The 20,722-nt window shown below is 39.1% G+C and overlaps 1 protein-coding gene across 1 annotated transcript; it reads right to left on the bottom strand.

Annotated features, from left to right (window-relative positions):
• Positions 1–4,805: 4,805 nt before the first annotated feature.
• On the bottom strand, positions 4,806–20,704 carry LOC144508464 (uncharacterized). Its single transcript, XM_078236401.1, has 3 exons — positions 17,166–20,704; positions 15,518–15,613; positions 4,806–9,753 (listed from the first exon to the last, which is right to left on the bottom strand). The coding sequence occupies exons 1-3, from the start codon at positions 17,218–17,220 to the stop codon at positions 9,569–9,571; spliced, it is 336 nt and encodes a 111-aa protein (XP_078092527.1). The 5' UTR covers positions 17,221–20,704; the 3' UTR covers positions 4,806–9,568.
• Between the last annotated feature and the right edge of the window lie 18 nt (positions 20,705–20,722).

Below are 20,722 nucleotides of genomic sequence, written 5' to 3'. Positions count from 1 at the left end.
AAAGACAAATCCACAAGTAGCTGCAATTAGGAGATAAAGTGGGGAGGATAAGGCAAGCGGAGCAAAGGACCAGGAAAAGTTAATGCATATATCATATCTAGTAGAAATATTCAAATCTTTTTTGTTCTTTCATGGATTGTGGGCATCTCTGGCAAGGAAAGCATTTTATGCCCATCTCTAACTACCCTTGAATGCAGTGGCTTGCCACACCATTTTAGAGGACACACATTGCTGTGGGTCTGAAATCACATGGCTAGATCAAGTAAGGTCAGCAGACTTCCTTCCCTAAAGAACAAGAGTAAACCAGATGCGTTTTTATGATAACTGGCAATGGTTCATGGTTACCATTATTGAGATTAGTTTTTCAAGTCCATATATTAATTCAGCTACTGGTGGGATTTGAACCCTTGTCCCCAGAATATTAGCCTGGGCCCTGTATTACTAGTCCAGTGACATTACCACCATGCAACCATCTCCTCCGTTACATTATTTCACTATTATGTACATTATTTCCCAGCATTTTCTAATGAGTACACCAAAGTGCTTTCTCTTTACATACCAAAAGGTGCACAATTAGTGCACATTTTAGCTAGCAGAGTTAATCGTTAGTTTAATTTCTATTGCTCAATACTGATAAAATGATAATTTTAACATTGTAAGTGATGATTCTAAAGAGATTCCTTAAATTCGTCAGGTTATGGTTGACAGATTTAAAAATATTTAGAAGCAAAATATTTGTAGCAAAACATTGTACAATGCTGCAATAGATCTCATTAAGCAAGTTAGTTGGGATGCTACAATAGTCCAGCATCATGAGGTTAGGCGGAACAAACCAGCAATTATTCCCATTCCTGAATTGCCTTTAATGATCTTGTTGGAAAGTAGTTATAGTTGAGATCAGAGTCCAGGTTGGCTGGGTTATCTGTCAATAATTAAATGGCCTAACACAAAGAACAGATACTGGTGCAATTTAATTAAGTGTCCTGGTTAACACTTGTCTTTCAGCCAACATCACCAAACAGATTGTCTGGGCATTTATCTTGTTGCTGTGTGAAACTTGGCTGCCACACCTAATTACAGAACAACCGCGACTATACTTCTAAGTTTACTTACTGGTAGTGAAGTACTTTGGGACTGCCAAAGGATATGAAGGTTGCAAATGTTAAGTTCTTTCTTTACCTACTGGGAAGCAGCTAACAAAACAGCAACAATACATAGGAAGAAAGTACAGCTAGAGATTTTAAAAATGTCTCTCAAAAGTTTTACATCTCTAGTGGTGGGTGATGGTTTATGTTGTGAAAATAAAGAAAGCTTTGTTGTTGAGAACTAAAATAACAAATTGAATACATTTAACACTCCAAAGATTAACTGCACAATTACAGTACAAGGATTTGATTCCTTCAGTGTACTATATTTAACATGTACTACTTTATTAACCTATATAAACAAGTTGGTGTCAATACAAATAAGAATTGGGTTCACAACAATATAACGCGTTTTAATGCACTAAAAGAGGTTACGTTGGGCTCTGATGGAGGCTTGCTTCTGCCTTTTTTTCCTTTGATTTTCTACCCTCTTCTCCTGAAGGCTTTGTCTCCTTAGTGCAGTTCCAAATGTCCTCATTTATCATCCACATACACACAACGTCAGCAAAGGTTGCTATGGCCAATTGTAGGGTGCTTACTGATGCTAAAGCCAAGAGATTAGGGACCATACCTGGGACCTTAGTCCACACAAATGAATACAGATTTGGCCATGTTCTCAGATTGTAAACTGGTGGATGAGTCACCTAGTGCAGGCTACTCAGCCACATATTGGAAGTCAATGAATAGTTATTTTGGCAGAAAATTAGAAGGTTTGGGCCAAAAAGTTGCCTCATCTACAGACAAGTCCTAAGACAGAAAATTTATAATGGAATTTTTCCCATGAAAAAAATACATCATGTTTCAATATTAAATATAACTTTATTTAAGATGGATAACACAAATAACAATTTATTGGTAACATAATATAATGACATAATTAACATAACATACACATTTCTCCACAGATTCTGTCTGGACCTGCTGAATATTTCCAGCATTTTCTGATTTTATTTCAGATTTGCATCATCCATAGCATGTTACTTTTGTATAGTTGAGATAACAACTGGTTCTCGACAATTTGACCTCAACAATTACTGATTTACCAAAAAGAAAACTGACAGGATACAGATGAACAAAACCTGAAAAGCACAGCTTTGCGAAGTTTGCTGAACTTTCAAATACTTCTACCTCTATTGGAATCGATTACAGCATTGGCTGAGGAGTACACCTCATGGTGTAATTCAGACTCAATATAGAAAAGTCATCAACTTTTTCATTGCATTATATACAAAATTAACTAGTTGGAGCAAATGCTCCATTAACTGGGTTCTCATTAAAATACGTGTTCTATATAAACATTTCATATACCAGTCCTTTATATAAAAAAGACAAAATTACTCAAATATTAATTCCCCAAAGTTTGTCTACAAGGCACAAGTTAGTATGATGGAATACTCTCCACTTGCCTGAAAAAAAAATTCATCCTCTCCACCACTGGCACACAGTGACAGTTGTACCAAATACAAGATGCACTGCAACAACTCACCAAATCACCTTCCAAACCCACAAGGAATAACCAATGCAGCAGACATATGGAAACACTACCACCTCCAAGTTCTCCTGTTTCTCTCCTAGCCACACAGCATCCTGACCTGAAACTATATTGCTGTTCCTTCACTTGTCATGGGAGCAAAATTCAAAATCTGAAACTTTCTTCCCAACACCACCTTGGGTGTACCTACACCAGATGAACTGCAGTGGTTCAAGAAGACAGACCACCACCATCTTCAATGATGGATGTGCACAAACATTGGCTTGATCAGTGGCACTCACATTCCAGGGGGAAAAAAAATTAAGACCTGCAAAAGCAGTAATGGAGCAAAGGTAGCAATGACGATTACAGAACTTCTATTTATATTGCACATTTATGTAATAAGACGTTTCACAAATGTCATAAAGCAAGATTTGATACTGAGGCACACAAGTTGATAATAGGGCAGATGACCAGAAACTTGGTCAAAGAGGTAGAGTTTACAGAGTGTCTTAAAAGGAGGAGAGTTAGAGATGTTTAAGGAGTGTGTTCCACAGCTTAGACCCTTGACAGCTGACTGCACTGCCACCAATGGTCAAGTGACTGAAATTGAGATGCACAAGAGGCCAGCATTAGTGCAGATATCAAGAGCAATGTGGAGTTGGAGCATTGTAGAGGTCAAAGATAATGGAACTGGAAAAGATCAGAGATAGGGATGGGTGAGACCATAGACAGATTTGAAAAAGGATGAGAATTTTAAAATCAAGTTGTGTTTAAGCAGGAGTCCTCTAAGTGAGGACAGATGTCCTGTTGAATAGGACTTGGTGCATGTTAGGACATGAGTTTTGGTTGGCCTCAAGTTTACAAATGATGGATTGGGGGAGGTTGACCAGGAGTGGAGTAGCCTAGATAACAAAAGCATGGATGAGAGGTTCAGCTGGTGAGTGGAGGGGGGAGGGCAGAGCTGGGTTATGGAAATATACAGTCCATGTGACAATGTGAGTATATGGTTGGAAGCTCATGAGAGGTCAAATATGGTTGTGAACAACCCAGTACTGGATATCAAACAAACAGTTGGACAATTTATTTGCAAGTGGAGGGATCGAAAGAAATGGTGGTGAGGTAGAGCAGGGTGTGAGCTTACAATTGAACAGACACTGAAGCTATTTTTGAAAGAAATTAATCTTCTTTTGAGTAATTTCAGTTTATATGGAGAGATTAGAACAGTTGGATGCACTACTGGAACTCACCAAGGCTCCATAAGCAGCACCTTCCAAACACAACTGCTACCAAGTAGAAGGACAAGGATAGCAAACAAATTGGAACACCATCACCTGGAAGTATCCCTCCAAGTCATTCACTATCCTGATTTGGAAATATATCACTGTTCCCTCACTGTTGCTGGGTCAAAATCCTGGAACTACCTCCATTACAGCACTGTGGGTGTACCTACACCTCAGGAACTGCAGCGGTCCAAGAAGACAACTCATCACGACCTTCTAAAGGGCAATAAGGGATAGACAATAAATGCTGGTCCATCCAGTGACACCCATATCCCATAAATGAATAATTAAAAAAAAGTCCTTAGAGATGGAAAGGTTAAGAGGAGATTTAATAAAGGTGCTGAAAATAATTATTTTTTGATGGAGTAAATACAGAAAAACTGATCCTATGTGCAGGTGGATCACTAACCCAAGACACATTAAATTTAACTGGAAAAAAGTACTAGAGGTATAAGGGACTTCATTTTTGTTTACAAAGCAAGTTATTCTGGAACGTACTGCCTAAAGTGCGGTGAAAACAGATCACTATCAACTTTAAAAGGGAATTTGATATATACCTCAAAAGGAGAAAAATAATTGCTGGGCTATGAGGGCAGTGGGAGAGCAGACGTAATTGGATAGCTCTTTCAAAGGTATAGCACAGGCACAATGGGTCAAATGGCCTCCTTCCGTGCTATAGGATTTGATTCTATTCTCACCCAATTTATAGCAATACGATGCCAGATTATTGCAGTTCTTAGTACTCCTTACAACAAACAGGCAGCAAAACATTAACATTTACTTGGTATACTGGTATTTGCTTGTACCCACACAGACAGCTGTGCTTCTATATTAGAATTAGAAGTTTAGAATTATGTAATCTGGGAAACGGACAACATCCCTTTAGTACAATGAGGTTTTTTTAAAAAAATCTTCCCTGCATGGGTAATAATGTGGTGGTGCAGATTGCTGTGCAATATAGAACTTTCCATAGTTTTATTTATAAAGGAACAAATTAAATGCTCTAGTATTCTTCATTCTCCCAGTATGAGCAACTCTCACCTTTCTTTGTTTTTAATACTGATTCGATGACTCATTCTCTGCAGTACATAATCAGCTTATAATTTAAACAGTATAACACTGAACCATTTTGTTAATCACAAAAATTGCAACACAGAAACAGATATTTGCTCAGTCTGTATTTGTGCTAGTCCTCCAACAGAAGCAGTAGTATTAATCCCCTGTGCCCTCTCTGTTTCCATATATCTTTATTTCCCTTTACTTAACTACCTATCGAATCTATTCTTAAATATTGACATGGTCCCAAGCTTTATTCGCCAGGTTTGGTGGAAAATTCCAGAGTCTCAATCCTTTGTGTAAAAAATGTTTCTTCTGCTCTATCTTAAAAATCTTACACATTTAATCTTGTATCTATGTCCCTTCATTCTGGACTCTATTCGAAGTAGTCTGTTTATTCTATTTTGTTCCATCAATCACACCTTAACCATCTCTGTTCTAATGAAAATGGCCCCAGTTTTTCCATATTGGTATTTTCCACACCAGGTAGTATATGAGAGATTCTGTGCTGTATCCTTTCTATTGACTCAACATTTTCTCTACAGTGTGACATTCAGAACAGCACAATACTGTGGTCTCAATAGAGCTTTATACAGAATTAAATTTCCATTTTAACTTTTATATTCCAAATTACTTGCCATAAAATTGGGTTTTCCATTAGCTTTTTCAATGGCCTTTTTCACTTATGGTGCCACTTATAATGTCATGCAATCACCCTGTTCATCCATGTCACCCAGTTTCCTTTGAAGTATAATGCACCATCACACTGTGGGTAAAGTTTTTACATGAGTTGGCATAACCTTACACGAGTCCTCTAAGGGATGGAAGGGACTGAAAGAGCTTGTAATTCAGGACTACCGAGGATCACCTAACCCTTCTGTTAACATTAAAGAACAGTACCAAGTACAAACAATTTACAGCCAGCAATGCTATCAGCTATACTTCCCACATATTTTCTGGAATACCATTCTTTTCAGGAATTACAGGGTAATATGCACATTTTATTTAATACAGTTAGATATTTTTATATTTTCAATGTGCCTTTGATGTTTTGAAATATTTTTAAACTGGGCAAGACATTTTCCAGTGTGGTTAATCCAAGCTACAATGTCTTTAAATTAAGATGTCATCTTGATTTGGAGGCTGGCATCTACCAAGAAGGGAGTCTATCACTGATACCTGAATAGATAAGTTCCTCAATGTCCCTTCCATCCACCCTCACCCACTCCCCAAATTAGCTCAAATATCAACTCATCTGAAAAGGATAAAGAAGTAGAAATACTTTTTTTTTTAAAAAACAGCACCCTATAACAAAGGTCACATCATCACTCACTGGTGCAATTTCACATATATTTTCATTAGTGTAAAACTTTTGGGAAGAAAGTGATGAAAATGCTCAGAACTAATTCACCTCAGCATATTTTGTAATTTCATGCACCAAAATGCATTTGGAAGAATAAATGTAGGCAATCCAGTAGCTTTTTGTTCTGCTATCCTTACATTTACTGCTTGATGATATTGAGTAGTTGTGCCTCAATATTAATCGGAATAATCCATTCTCTGATTTTACTGTTATCCAATTAACTCCTGAAAGTTGTGGCTCATACCATGGTGGTAGTCCATAAAGGTATCTCCTTCTGCCATCTTACCCAAATGGAAATTTTCCATAAAGGAGCCATGTATTCCTGGTTTATTTGAATAATAGACCATCTCAGCTGAGCCCGACTGTCATTTCTACAGATCTATACTTGTGGACTTCCAGTTAGACCAGTGGATAGGGATTGGCAGTATCTCACTATTGCTTAGTGACCAACCAACTCATTGAGACAACAGAGTTCAGTTCTCAGATTGTTTTGGTAAACTTGGTCCAGTTTCACACTACATAATGGAGTTAGAAAATAAAGAATTAAGAGTACTTTAACCTCAACTACATGCTAAATAAATGCATGAAAAATATGCTAAAGTAACTTGAAGAATCCACTCCAGAATAAATCTGACCATATTTTATGATACTAAATAATTGCAAACTTAGTGATACTAGAATCTTACTTTGGTGGCAGAGACACCAAGATCTTAAATCCATGCACGAGAACACAGGGACTGCATTAATGTAGCAAAACATAGATTCAAAGTAAAGCAGTGCAAAGTGGAGTTTTGAGAAACTACTCTTCACTTTCTAAAGCTGCAGTTATACACATGTCATTTCCACACTGAAGACCTGTTACAAGTAGAACTAAAGAGCTACAACTGGAGTCAGTGCCTGATCTGATGCAAAGAGCACTAAAGTCATGTAGTATAACACATTTTCCAAGAAACTATCCACACAGCATTTAATTTGCACCAGTTGTAGAATAGCTCCAATGAGATTAATCAATAAGAATCCTGTTTACCAACTGTACATTCCACCTCATATGAAACCAGCAGCTTTGTGTAAGCACAGCCTCAACATGACTATAAAATTTCTAGTGTGAACTAGGTTACATCACATTCTCATTAGGTGACATTTTTATCGCTTCACAAAAAAAGGATATAATTATGAATTTTATTGCAAGTTTGCTTGCAAATGGACAATAATGAGTATGTACTCTCATTATTCTTATAAATTTATTTTATCATTAACAGGAGGAATGCCCAGTGTACTCCTGCTTCATGTCTGCCTGTAATTGGGCTTACATACATTTTAGTGTTCATGTTATATTTAAATAATTTGGCCTATTTGAAAATCATATTCTGCCATAGAATTGTTGGTATTTGAATATCGGGGCTTACTGTTCATGAATTGGTCAACCACAATTCTACATAGAAGGGTCAGTAGACAGAGCAAAAAATCTTTGTTCTCTAAATGAAGCACAATATGTCAATGACATGGATTTTTTTTTATTGGGCAGGAGTTTTAGAATTGTGGGGTTTCTTTTCACGCCATCTGATGAGCTGACAGTGATCATATTCCTGTCTATACTGGCGGCCCCACAGCCATTTAATACTCCCTAGTGTTAACTAACTGGAATTGGGACTTCCACCTCTCACTCTAGAGGCAGTCCTGTCTCAAGAATGTGCTGGCCAGTTTGATTAGTCAACTGCCCTCTCGCCCCAGCTGCACCAGAAACTACAGTGGACACGACTGATTTGAAGGGCCAAATGGCCTATTCCTGCTCCTAGTTTCTATGTTTCTAAGTTCCAAGAGTCAAAACCAGGCAAGTGTGGGGAGGGATCTCAGGGCAGACAGGGAGGCAGGATGGGAAGCAAACAACCCAGGGCTAGATCTTGTCGGGGGTGGGATGTGATGGGGCTGAACTCCTCCCATCCTGAAAATTGAGGCTAGACTGCAGAGGGGTGGCTGCGGGCAGAAGCCTGGTGGAAGGTCATCCAAGGAATTTTATACTCACCTGACCCCTAACCCGCAAACCTGTGGGCGGGGAACTTAAATTCTGCCCCAGGTTTCACCACTCTGGTTTTCTTCTCTTCCCAAGTTCATTGATTCTGGTTAACATAATGGCACGATGGGTGCACGTGCTTCCACAAATGACTATGCTTGTGTGTGAAGGAATATTGAGCATGTTTGCCTTAGAGGCCAGTATAATGGAGCCAGATCATCATCTTCTAGACAAACTCAATATGTGCTCATGACTAGGTCACTGGGATCTATACTGGAAATAGATTTAGGGAAGGGTGGAGCACCAGAGTGTTGATTGAGCATCCATCACTTGTGATGTACCAAAATGGCTGGATTGTGTATATTAATATTACTCAAATGCAAGGGCTTTGGTGTCTATTAACTGCCTGGATGTTTATTCTTATGAGCACTAAGGTGGGGCAGCATGGTAGCACAGTGGTTAGCACTGCTGCCTCACAGTGCCAGGGACCCAGGTTCGATTCCTGGCTTGGGTCACTGTCTGTGTGGAGTTTGCACGGGTTTCCTCCGGGTACTTCGGTTTCCTCCCACAGTCCAAAAGACATGTTGGTTAGGTGCTAAATTCTCCCTCAGTGTACCCGAAAAGGCACCAGAGTGTGGCGACTAGGGATTTTCATGGCAACTTCATTGCAGTGTTAATGTAAGCCTATTTGTGACACAAATAAATAAAAGGAAAGAAATAGTGTTGTTAAATGTTGATCCATGTCCCACCCAAAATATAGACCCGAATAAGGCAGGTCTGAAGCAAATCTTATTAGAACCACCAAAAGAGAAAACATATTAAATTTGGCACACAATGCAAAAACCACCTTCCGTGCACGCCCCGTCACCCCTCCCCCATTAAGTTCATTAATCATGACCCTTCGCGCCTATGCACAAGGTTCTTGTCATTCCTGACCTTATGATAGGAAGGAGGAGGAACAAAATCTCAAAAGTGTGTGCAACTAGCATCACATTTGTGAAAACAATTAACTTGCCATTATATATTAAAAACTAGTAAGGAATTTCCTCTGGTTTCTACACGTAGCAATATTGTACAGTAGGAAAAGAGGGCCCTAAAGTAAATTTGCTTATGAGTATCAATTTGCTGTTGAACATTGGTATTCATTTAACAAGTTAAAATATGTGTAGTTCATAAAAACAATACTGTAACAGGTCTGCTGACTTATTTGTGTCACACTTTCTAGTTTAGTGAAGTGCCTTATCTGGAGAACTTGCGCACAGCCTTGTATGATGTTGGCACAGACAGGAATATGGAACCATCTTTGTCTTCCATTGTCAGGTTCTCTACTGAACCCCAATTCTTTTTACTGCTTCCATGGCTCTTTGGCAGGAAGAGTCCAGCAAGTTTTCTGTTCCGTCGTTCTCCCCGGGACTGCTGGAATTCTACAAGAAAAAAAAGAGATCAGTTACCACCCGAACAATAAAAGAAGTGGATGCAGCAAACTTATTGCTTGGCTGTATAGTAGTAACTCAAAGTAAACCACAAATATTAATACTCAAAAAAGATTGCCACAAAGTAAAGATCGTATTAGGACACAATCAAATATTAGGCATGTACTCTTTTTAAATTAAACATCATATTGAAAGGAAATTCCTGCTAATTAAGTCAATTTTTGATGGCATCCTCCGCTGAAATTCGATCAAATTAAACATTTAAGTGCCACATGACTTTAAAAATATTAACTACAAAATTTGAATTATCCATCAACTAGAATTAAGTTTATGGCAAGTTAAGAGCAACAGACTATATCTAAAACTTCAACATAAAATTAAGTTGCCTTCAGTCGAAGAAAGTTTTATTATACTGCCGAAGATGTTCTTCAGTCCAATATACAAATATCCATTATCAAATTTACATTTTACTTTAATTGTATTATTATTTTAGTAAATTTGGGTGGTACAGTGACTAGCACTGCTGCCTCACAGCGCCAGGGACCCAGGTTCAATTCTAACCGTGGGTCACTGTGTGGAGTTCTGCATGGGTTTCCTCCGGGTACTCCGATTTACTCCCACACTCAAAAGATGTGCGGGTTAGGTCGATTGGCCATGCTAACTTGCCCCTTCGTGTTAGGAGAATTAACAGGCTAAATATGAGGGGTTACGGCATCGGGCCTAGGTGGGATTTTTGTCGGTGCAGGCTCAACGGGCCGAATGGCTTCCTCCTGCACTGTAGGAATTCTATTATGGGATTCTATGACAACTTTTCTGTTGCCTCCTTCGAAATTGGGACCTCTTGTTAATATACAATTTGGGTGATAACAAGGTCAGGTTGGGATGTTCATGTGGTTAATAGCCTACCAATATTCACTTACCAGGATCATACATGCATAATGGGGTATAATATATAGATGAGATATGGTTTACACGTGAAATTTTACCCCAGCAAGGAATCTGTGCTCAGGAACGAATGTTGGAAGATTATTGAAAAGCAATTGAGAGACCAGGTCAACCGTTACACTGTTAGACTGACTGGGAATTGGTTTTTGAAGCCAATTTTCAGTAAAAGATAATAGTTTGGAATAGATACCCTCTTATAAATGGACAGTGGAACTTGTAAGGCAAGGAAAATTAGGTCAAGAAACATTTTTTAAAAATTAAATAGCCTAGAAAATGGTATTGAATTGACTAGAAGAGTTTAATTGGTTAGAACCATTTTAAAACCAAGAAATGGCTCCAGAAAATTGGAGATTTCAGTGAAAGTGTAAACAGCTTTTTTAAGAAAGGGTTTTAGTGTTGCATTGTAATAGCCACATTGAGTCATGACAATAAAATACCTCCATTACTGTAATAACTGCTCGTTTCAATGTTGTGGTTTGGGAGATGAAAAATAGTCAGTCCCTGACAATTGGAATCTACCAGGATCTACTAGTAACTTATGTATTTGAAGTTCAAGAATAGATGTGGTTTACTGTTATTACCCATCACCATCAGCATTTGAGAGTCAATATTAACACCGGATCAGATTAGCAAGTTTAACAATATAACTCAATTGCTCCCTCATCATGAATACTCAATTATAAATAGTGGACACTTTATTACACGTTGTGCATCTCGGTAAAAATAACTCAGAAGGCAACAAATGGCACATCATGCTGCTGTATGGAGACAAGGCTCAGATTTTGAAATGCTTCGAATGCCCATATTTGAAAGAATCTGTAGGAGGTTCCCTCCAGCAGCTGATGAAAAGCCAGTTTTTTTTGATGGGAAAATGGAGTGTCCTACTTTGTGGCACAGCTGAAAACTAATGAAAGCGGGTGCACACAAATCAACTGGAGGGTGTAAAGTCAGATCATGTCTGTAACAATATGGAACTAGTCTATCTGCAATAATATCAAGATATCCAACATTTTATTTAATCTTTTTTAAAACAAAATATTGCAATAGCTTTGCCCTTAGGTTCATCACGTCTGCACCGACTATACTAAATCTACACTAACCCCGCTTTTCAGCACTTGGTCCATAGCCTTGAGTGTTACGACATTTCAGGTGCTCATCCACATATTTTTTACGAGTTATGAGGTTTCCCGCTTCTACTACCCTCCCAGGCAGTGCATTCCAGACTCCCACCATTCTCTGGGTGAAAAAATGTTTCCTCAGATCCCCTCGAAACCTTCTGTCCTTCACTTTAAAATTATGCCCCCTCGTTATTGACCCTTCAAGTAAGGAGAACAGCTGCTTCCTATCCACCCTGTCCATACCCCTCAATCTTATATACCTCAAACAGGTCCCCCTTCTTTGCTCTGAAGAAATCAATCTGAGCCTATCCAGCCTCTCTTCATAGTTGAAATGCTCCATCCCAGACAACATCATGGCAAATCTCCTCTGCACTCTCTCAGTGCAATCATATCCTTCCTATATTGAGGCAACCAGAACTGCACACAGTATACCAGCTATGGCCTAACCAAAGTTTTGTACAGCTCCAACAAAACCTCGTTGCTCATAACCTATGCCATGACTGATAAAGGCATATGCCTCCTTGATTTACCTATTAATTTGCCCTGCTGCCCTCAGGGATCCGTGGACAAGCACCCTCAGATCCTTCTGTTCCTTTTCCTAGTGTCCTGCCATTCATTGAATATGCCTTTGTCTTGTTACTCCTTCTAAAGTGCACCACCTCTCATTTTTCAGGGTTAAGTTCCACCTGTCACTGATCTGACTATCTGACCAACCCATCTATAATCTTCCTGCAACACAAGGCCTTCTTCCTCATTATTAACTACACCCCCCCGCCACATTCTCATCTATATCATTTATATATATCTTGAACAATAAGGGACCTAGCACTGACCCTTGTGGTACACCACTAGACACCGGCCTCCAGTCAGACAAACAGCCTTCTACCACTATCCTTCGCTTCCAACCACTAAGCCAGTTTTTGATTCATCTTGCCATGTTACCCTGGATCCCATGTACTTTCACCATGTGGGACCTTGCCAAAGGTTTTGCTGAAATCCATATAAACTACATCAACTACACTATCTTCATCAACATCCCCGGTCACCTCCTCGAAAAATCCATTCAAATTTTGTTCGGCATGACCTCCCTCTGATGAAGCCATGTTGACAATTCCTGATCAAACCTTGCCTCTCCAAGTGGAGATTAATTTTCTCCTTCAGAATTTTCTTCAATGGTTTCTCTACCACTGATGTGAGACTCACTGGTTATAATTCCCTAGTTTATCTCTACCACCCTTCTTGGAAAATGGAACCACATAAGTTGTCCTCCAGTCCTCTGGCACCTCTCCTTTGGCCAGAGAGGAATTAAAAATTTGGGTCAGAGCCCCTGTAATTTCCTCCTCACCCAGACTTGGGGATTTGTCCACTTTTAAGCCCACCAAAACCTCCTCACTCCCCATGTCAAAACTGTTCAAGAACTCTTGCACTAAACTTTATCCTAAACCTGTGAAACACCAAACTGAGAAAATGCAATGTGGTTTTGAGCAAGAAACCAATAGGAGAAAAATAATCTAGCAGCAATTCAAGTTTTGTTAGAACAACTTACAAATGTGGACTCTTGATAGAAACATGCATTTACATCTGTCAAAATAAAATGTCTGAAGCATTACATACAAGTATCATCAGCATATTCTTTACTGACAGCTATGCATTGTCATTCCAGCAAAATATATGCGTACTAGATCACGTTGAGTTGTAAAAATGTTCGAGCTTGTTGCAGTTTACCATTTCAGCTGGCTTTAATAACATAAACCATATTTTATGCAAAATAGAACTAAAAATACACAATTAGGATGCACAGAAAATAATTTGATGAGTCTGCTCAGGTTAACATTATTCTTAAAATGAAAGAAGCACTTGCGTTTATACAGCACTTTTCATAATCTTAGGATGTCCTAAAGTGTTTTGCAACCAATTAAGTGCAATGTTGGAGTGTACTGATATTTGGCAGACAAGACTACATAAACACCACTGTGACAATGACGAGATTTGTTTTTAAAAGAGACGCTGGTTAAGAGATAATTATTGTTCAAGACATCAGGAAGAACTTTCCCTGAGAACATCTTTGGTTTAACATCTTACTCCAAAGACAGCACCTCCAGCAGTGCAGCACTCCCAGTGTCAGCTGAATTTCTGTGTTATGTTCCCAGCCTGGGTCTTGAACCCACAACATAAGCAAGGGTGCTACTAACTGAACTACGACTGACGCACAGTCTTAATTAAAAAACTTCCTCACATTGCAAAACATAGTTTCAAAGATAGCCAATAGTACAGAAGTTCATCTAGTCAAACATTAATCATTAAGAGGCATTTTAATTCAAATCTACCTCATAAAATATGCAGCACAGAAACAGATTATTCTACCCAACCAGTCCATGTAGGTTTTTGTTCTGCTGAAGCAGATTCTAATTATAATGCAATGCATTTCATATGTAGTGTGCACATCATGTATAAACAGGCTGACCCGAGTCAATTGTGGGTAAGCTCATCCAGTGACAACCTTCATTTTAAACAGTACATAACAGATACAAATATTTCTTTTTTTTCCCTGAGGCATCTCCTTTAAAAAATCTTATACCCATATTCCTGTGGTCACCAGTATTTGTTTTCTCACTCTTTCTGCAGTCTTAGTGAGAATGTGGCAATGATCAGTAAACCAAGCTGGAAGTTGAAGGCTGGACAGAAGAGCAATACCTTGTTTGGTGTTTGATCCCCAGAGTTAGCTGGCTTCAGCAATAACTTGTGCTAAAAAAACATTGGTCAATGTTCCCTTTCCTGATCACAATTCAATGACTCCTGCTGGATGTGTATGTTAGCACCAGCTGAGGAACAGTTTGAGTTTGGTTGTGACTATTTTGATATTGCAAGGATTCTAAATGTACTTGTGACAGATACAAAAACTAAAATATACAATTCACACAGCCATTCACAATTGCAAGAGTGTGCTGAAGAAGCACAAATATTTATACTTCTAAACACAAGACGTACACCCATAATGAAGATGCCTGTCCTGTATGCTGTATAAATTGAATATGTGTCATAGTCCAATTTACACCTCTCCTCTTCTGAAGCCATGCTTTACCTTTCCCAAGGTAAATTTGCATGCATGTTTTTTGCCTCAACTAACTAATCGTTCTTCAGGAATGCTTTTTTCAGCGATTCAATGCATTATTATAGCTCAGCCACTGGGGAAAAGACTGATGGTTTTAACGAAAATAAATTACACTTATTGTAGGTTTTATAAACTCACAAACATTGCCGTCTTAATCTGTCATACTTGAGTTACAGTGGCACTCTGTGGTGTCTTATTTATCATAAACCACGGGTAAGTGGTTATCAACAGAAGAGCATATATAACAAATTTATCTTTTGCACAATTCAAGGGTAAATTGTTGCCAGTACTTGAAATCCAATTACACGTTTATCTGTATCACAAAAGTTGCTTTAGCTTTGAACTAGTGGGACTGGATTGATTTTCACAAAATACATTGCAAAAGCAGTTCATTTTTCAGATGTTTTGACTTATCTGAATGCAGTCATCACTGTCAATATACTGTTCAATACAATGATATGGAATTTAAGAAGAACTTGCCTTTTTAAATGGCAGCATATTGTGAAGATGAATCAGACAACCAGCATATATAGCATACAAATCAGCTATCACCAACACCAGTGGTATAAGAAAAGCTTACGTGAAGAGATATTTAAACAGTCAGTAGAGTCCTCACTGTCTTTCAGATAGTGGGATGCGAACCGTCCACTATAATCTCTCACATTTGTTTTGGCACCTGTTTAAAATTTAAAAAAATTTGTATTTTACATTGCTGTTTCCAAAATCTCTCGCAAAAGCAACATTGATAAGTGGGTAAGTATAGCATTAAAGTATTTCAACTACAGGCTTTAGTGTTAATGGTACAGACAGCACTATACATGTTAATTGGTAAAGGTTTCGTTCTAGTGAAGCCAAGAACTATTAAAACTAGAATATGTTAGACTATTGAGCAACACTTAAGTAATGTTGCCTAAAATAATTTGAAACCATTTCATAAATTAAAAAAAAACGTTTTTACAGTACTATAACCAGAAAAAAAAACACTGCAGGCGAGGCTCATCAGGGTAACTGTAAAATCTCTGTCTTACTTGGGGGCTGAATCTATACCTGATCCAAAACTGAACTGCTTGTATTTCGGTTCAAAGTAGGAAATTGATTTTTGAACCTATGTACCTTTTCATGCCCTTCTATAGTACCCAATTGTAGCAGGGGATACAGAAACCTATTGAAGACTATTAAAACAAAGTAGATTAGTTTAAAATAGGGAGCACAGTGTGCCTTATATATAAGATATTACAATGTGCTTACTTATATACTGTACGAAGGTATTGTCTATATAAGCACACATATAATCATTTTTGAACAAGTATTATAGATTTAAACTGTATTTTTGTATTTTCTTGTGAGCCTTGGCCAACAAGCAAATTATCCCTTGGTATAAATGGGAAATAAGTTTAATTAGACCACATTCTTTTGAAACAATGAAGCATAGAAGCTTATCAACAGGGGCAGACCAGGCAGCTACAAGCTACCAAGGTTTTTGAAAATGAATAGAAGGATTCAGCTTCTAGCTGCAACGAATAGACGTATTCAGCCTCCACTGATCAGGGGACAGAAAGCAGACAAGAAAGATGGCTCCCTTCTCGTTCCCAGGACTGTAGGTGTTAGGAGTGACCCTTGAACGTACTGGATTTGCATAGATAAGGTTACTAGGCAATCTGCTGGAAGGTAGAATGCTATTGGCCAAAGTAAAGAAGGTGTATTAATGTAATTGGACCGTCCAGCTTGGATGACAAGGTTGGGTGGGAAGAATGAATCTTCGAAAATGTATATCTGTTGTGCTCATGTGATGTATCAGAGAGAAGTTGGAATCCTCTATCTCTTTCCCAATACGTGTTGATCAAATAAAGAATGTCTTTAACTGCATACTGTCTGTTGCAAGTCTGTGTGTTAGCTAAGATTGGCTGAATACAAGACACCCCAGTGGGACACTCTGAAAAAATCCCCTTACACCCAATCCCCGAGGTCTCAGCCTGAGATCTAACTGGAGTTGTATTGCCTTCCCATATAAGTAACTTTAGTCATTTAATCATCAGTGGGTCAGAATCAGGAATACAAAATGGCTTCAAATTCAAAAATATGACACGATATGTCAAAGGACAAGATTCACACTGGTTTAGTGGGGAGTTTGGTTGGGGGGGGGGGGGGGGGGGGCAGCAGGGCATGTTCTTCTCAAGAAGGTGGTAATTAGAAGGGATATCCTGCCTTCTAATGGACCCAATCCATACCTGACCTAGGAGTACTTGAGGCTGTCTCTCGGTTCAAAGAGACCAGTAGCACCATCCTTCAGCTTGATGAGGACAGATGCGCAAGAAATAAAAGCAACAAGTGAAGGAGATTGATAAAGGAGATAAAATTTGAGGACAGGAAAATTCAATAAAAAGAAATTAAACATTTTTCTGCCAATATCAGGAAATTTGAACAGAAACCAAGCTGTTGTGCACCTTAAAAGTGGATATACAATGCAAAGGGGCACAATAAAAAATAATGAGCAACTCAAAATGAATTACAACATATTAATCCAATCATGGAATTCAGAAAATTTGAAATTAAAGTTGAAGTGGCTCATGTTTGTAATATGAACACCAAGATTAGATTACCATCTTAAAATTGACCAAAATGTAAAGATAATAAAATCTACCAATATGTTGAAATGTGAATAGAATAGTTTCAGAAATAGAAATCTGAGTCACAGACAATGAAGGCAACAATAAACACGGCACAGTATATTGAAAACATACTTCACACGAATGCAGAACAGATCTACCCACGTTCGATATTGCTGGAATATTTGTACTGAACATGCTTGTACTTGACTGAAGGTGAATGCCGAGGAATGACACACACATTTGGAAATTTCTGTATCACACAGACAGAAATTATGCAAAAATTTAGTTTTCCACACCAAATCTTGATGGCAGGAACATTGGTCCACATTTCCTGAGAACTATATTAACTGGTATAAATCCACGTAAACAATTACGAATTGCAGCATGCATATGCTTCTTATTGAAGTTATGGAAACTAAAATTCGAAGCCACCAAACAATCATTTATGAATATTAAGCACAGCATGATTAAGAATGCAACTATGGAAGCTGTTGTTAATTTAGTGCAAACCTCAGTAAGAGGAGGAAAGGAAACTAGTAAAAAATTTCGAAATTAGCGACTTTGGATTCTGTGCATTTTAAATATTTAGTCTAAATTTACATCCACTCAGGGCAGGAAACTTGCATTTCCTGGTCCTATGCATGGTGGGGGGGGGGGGGGGTGGAGAAAGCTATATTAATGAGTCAAGTGGGGTTTCACTTGGGAAGGTGACAGAGTGAAATTTGGGAGTAAAACCAGCATAAAACAATTACACAAGGTTTTACAAAACAAACAGAACAGTACAACTTTGCTCTCAAATTGTACTTATGCCAAGCTGATTTTGGAAATTTCTGTCCTCATCAGTACTAGGAAGCAATAGAATACAATAACACATTCACGGTTTCAGGTGAAGTCAAGTCAAAATAATAAGATCATTTGAACCCGATTATGTACTTGACTATTTCTCTAATCTGTTTCAATTCAAACAGTAAATGCAATACATAGATATTAGATATCACGTTTATCCAGAGAACAGCAGCATCATTAGAAGTGATACAGTAAACCTCTGGTGTATCATTAGAATAATTCCTACCACGTTTTATTGAAAGCTACACAGCAAAACTCCACTACCAGAATGGAAAACTGGGCCAGTGACAAAAGATATAAACTGAGAACCTGAACAGGAAAATTGAATGATGGAAGGGGCCATACTGACCAGGGCTGTCAAAGAACTCAACCGGATGTCCTAATTTTCTCCACTCCTCTTGTGAAGGCTTTGACTCCTCACTGGAGTGTGTAGTTACATGGATGCTAGTCACTCTTGAGTAGTCACACTCCCTAACAGAACCTTGTTGAGTCCAATCCTAATGTCTCCAAACACGGCTGAGTAAGATTTTCTGAATTAACTGATCTCAGTCTGTTTGATGATTGGGATTGCTACAATTGACACCAGTGCTCTGAGTATTGGGAGGCCACAGATTCAACTGTTAATTACATCCAAAGTTCCTGTATGTTTGCTGAAGCTAGATGAGTACAAAAAAATCAGGCTTAATTGTTTAAATCAGCTCTGACAGCATCTGTGGAGAGAGAACAGAGCTAACGTTTTGAATCTGGATGACTCTTCTTCTCAATTAACTGACTTCATCCCAATTAACTGACTTAAGTGACTCAGTAACTGACTTCATTAGTAAGTGCGCAGAAGACTGTGCAAAAGAAAAATCCGTGTGTTCCCCAACCGGAAACCATGGATGAACAGGGATATCCATTGCTTGCTGAAGTCCAGGTCTGAGGAGTTCAAGTCAGGCGACACTGACATATACAAGAAAGCCAGATACGATCTAAGGAGATCCATTAAAGATGCCAAAAGACCGGACCAAGCTAGAGCCCGAGGCTAGTCACACCGACACCCGCTGACAATGGCAAGGTCTGCAAGACGTAACAGGCTACAAGATGAAGGCATGTAAAATCGCTAGCTCCAACGCTTGCCCCTCCCTGATGAGCTCAATGCGTTCTACGCCCGTTTTGAGCAAGAGGTCAGCGAGAGCATGCCCTCCACCCTGGAAAAACTGTATCTGGGGTCACCATCGCAGATGTCAGAGCAGCTTTGTCGAAGGTCAACCCATGGAAAGCGACTAGCCTGGATGGGGTACCCGGACGGGGTACCCGGACAAGCACTCAGATCCTGCGCGGATCAGCTGGCGGGGGTATTCACAGACATCTTCAACCTCTCTTTACAACAATCTGAGGTACCTAACTGCTTCAAGACGACGACAATCATCCCGATACCTAAGGAAAACCAAGCAGCATGCCTTAATGACTATCGGCCGGTGGCTCTGACATCCATCACTATGAAGTGTTTCGAAAGGCTAGTCATGGCACGAATCAATTCCAGCCTCCTGGACTACCTGGATCCACTACAGTTTGCCTACTGCCGCAACAGGTCCACAGTAGACGCCAGTGAATCTGGTGAACTGATGCGACGACAATAATCTCTCCCTCAATGTCAACAAAATGATGGAGATTGTCATCGACTTCAGGAAGCATAAAAGGAGAACATGCCCCTGTCTACATCAACGGAGACGAAGTAGAAAGGGTCGAGAGCTTCAAGTTTTTAGGTGTTCAGATCACCAACCTGTCCTGGTCCCCCCATGCTGATACTATAGTTGAGAAAGCTCACCAACACCTCTACTTTGTCAGAAGACTAAGGAAATTTGGCATGTCAGCTACGACGCTCACCAACCTTTACAGATGCATCATAGAAAGCAGTCTTTCTGGTTGTATCACAGCTTGGTATGGCTCCTGCTCTGCCCAAAGACGGCAAGGAACTACAAAAGGTCATGAATGTAGTCCAATCCATCACGCAAACCAGCCTCCCATCCATTGACTCTGTATACACTTCTCGCTGCCTCAGCAAAGCAGCCAGCATAATTAAGGACCCCACGCACCCCGGACATCTTCTCTTCCACCTTCTTCCGACGGGAAAAAGATACAAAAGTCTGAGGTCACATATCAACCGACTCAAGAACAGCTTCTTCCCTGCTGTTGTCAAACTTTTGTATGGACTTACCTTGCATTAAGTTGATCTTTCTTTACAACCTAGCTATGACTAACACTACATTCTGCACTTTCTCGTTTTCTTCTTTATGAACGGTATGCTTTATCTGTATAGCGCGCAAGAAACAATAATTTTCACTGTC

Source organism: Mustelus asterias, chromosome 20 (assembly GCF_964213995.1).
Source record: "Mustelus asterias chromosome 20, sMusAst1.hap1.1, whole genome shotgun sequence".
In the NCBI taxonomy this organism is placed as follows: domain Eukaryota; kingdom Metazoa; phylum Chordata; class Chondrichthyes; order Carcharhiniformes; family Triakidae; genus Mustelus; species Mustelus asterias.
The sequence above is the reverse complement of the archived record's forward strand: the minus strand, read 5'-3'. Positions and strand labels throughout refer to the sequence as shown.

Bases quoted from the DNA above. Each gene is read 5' to 3' on its own strand.
- LOC144508464 (XM_078236401.1), bottom strand. From the start codon at position 17,220: ATGGTGCTACTGGTCTCTTTGAACCGAGAGACAGCCTCAAGTACTCCT. The intron at 15,614-17,165 runs GTATGGATTGGG...AATTTTAAACAG, and splicing joins CTCAAGTACTCCTAGGTCAG to GTGCCAAAACAAATGTGAGA. The intron at 9,754-15,517 runs GTAAGCTTTTCT...TTTTTCTTGTAG, and splicing joins CTGTTTAAATATCTCTTCAC to AATTCCAGCAGTCCCGGGGA.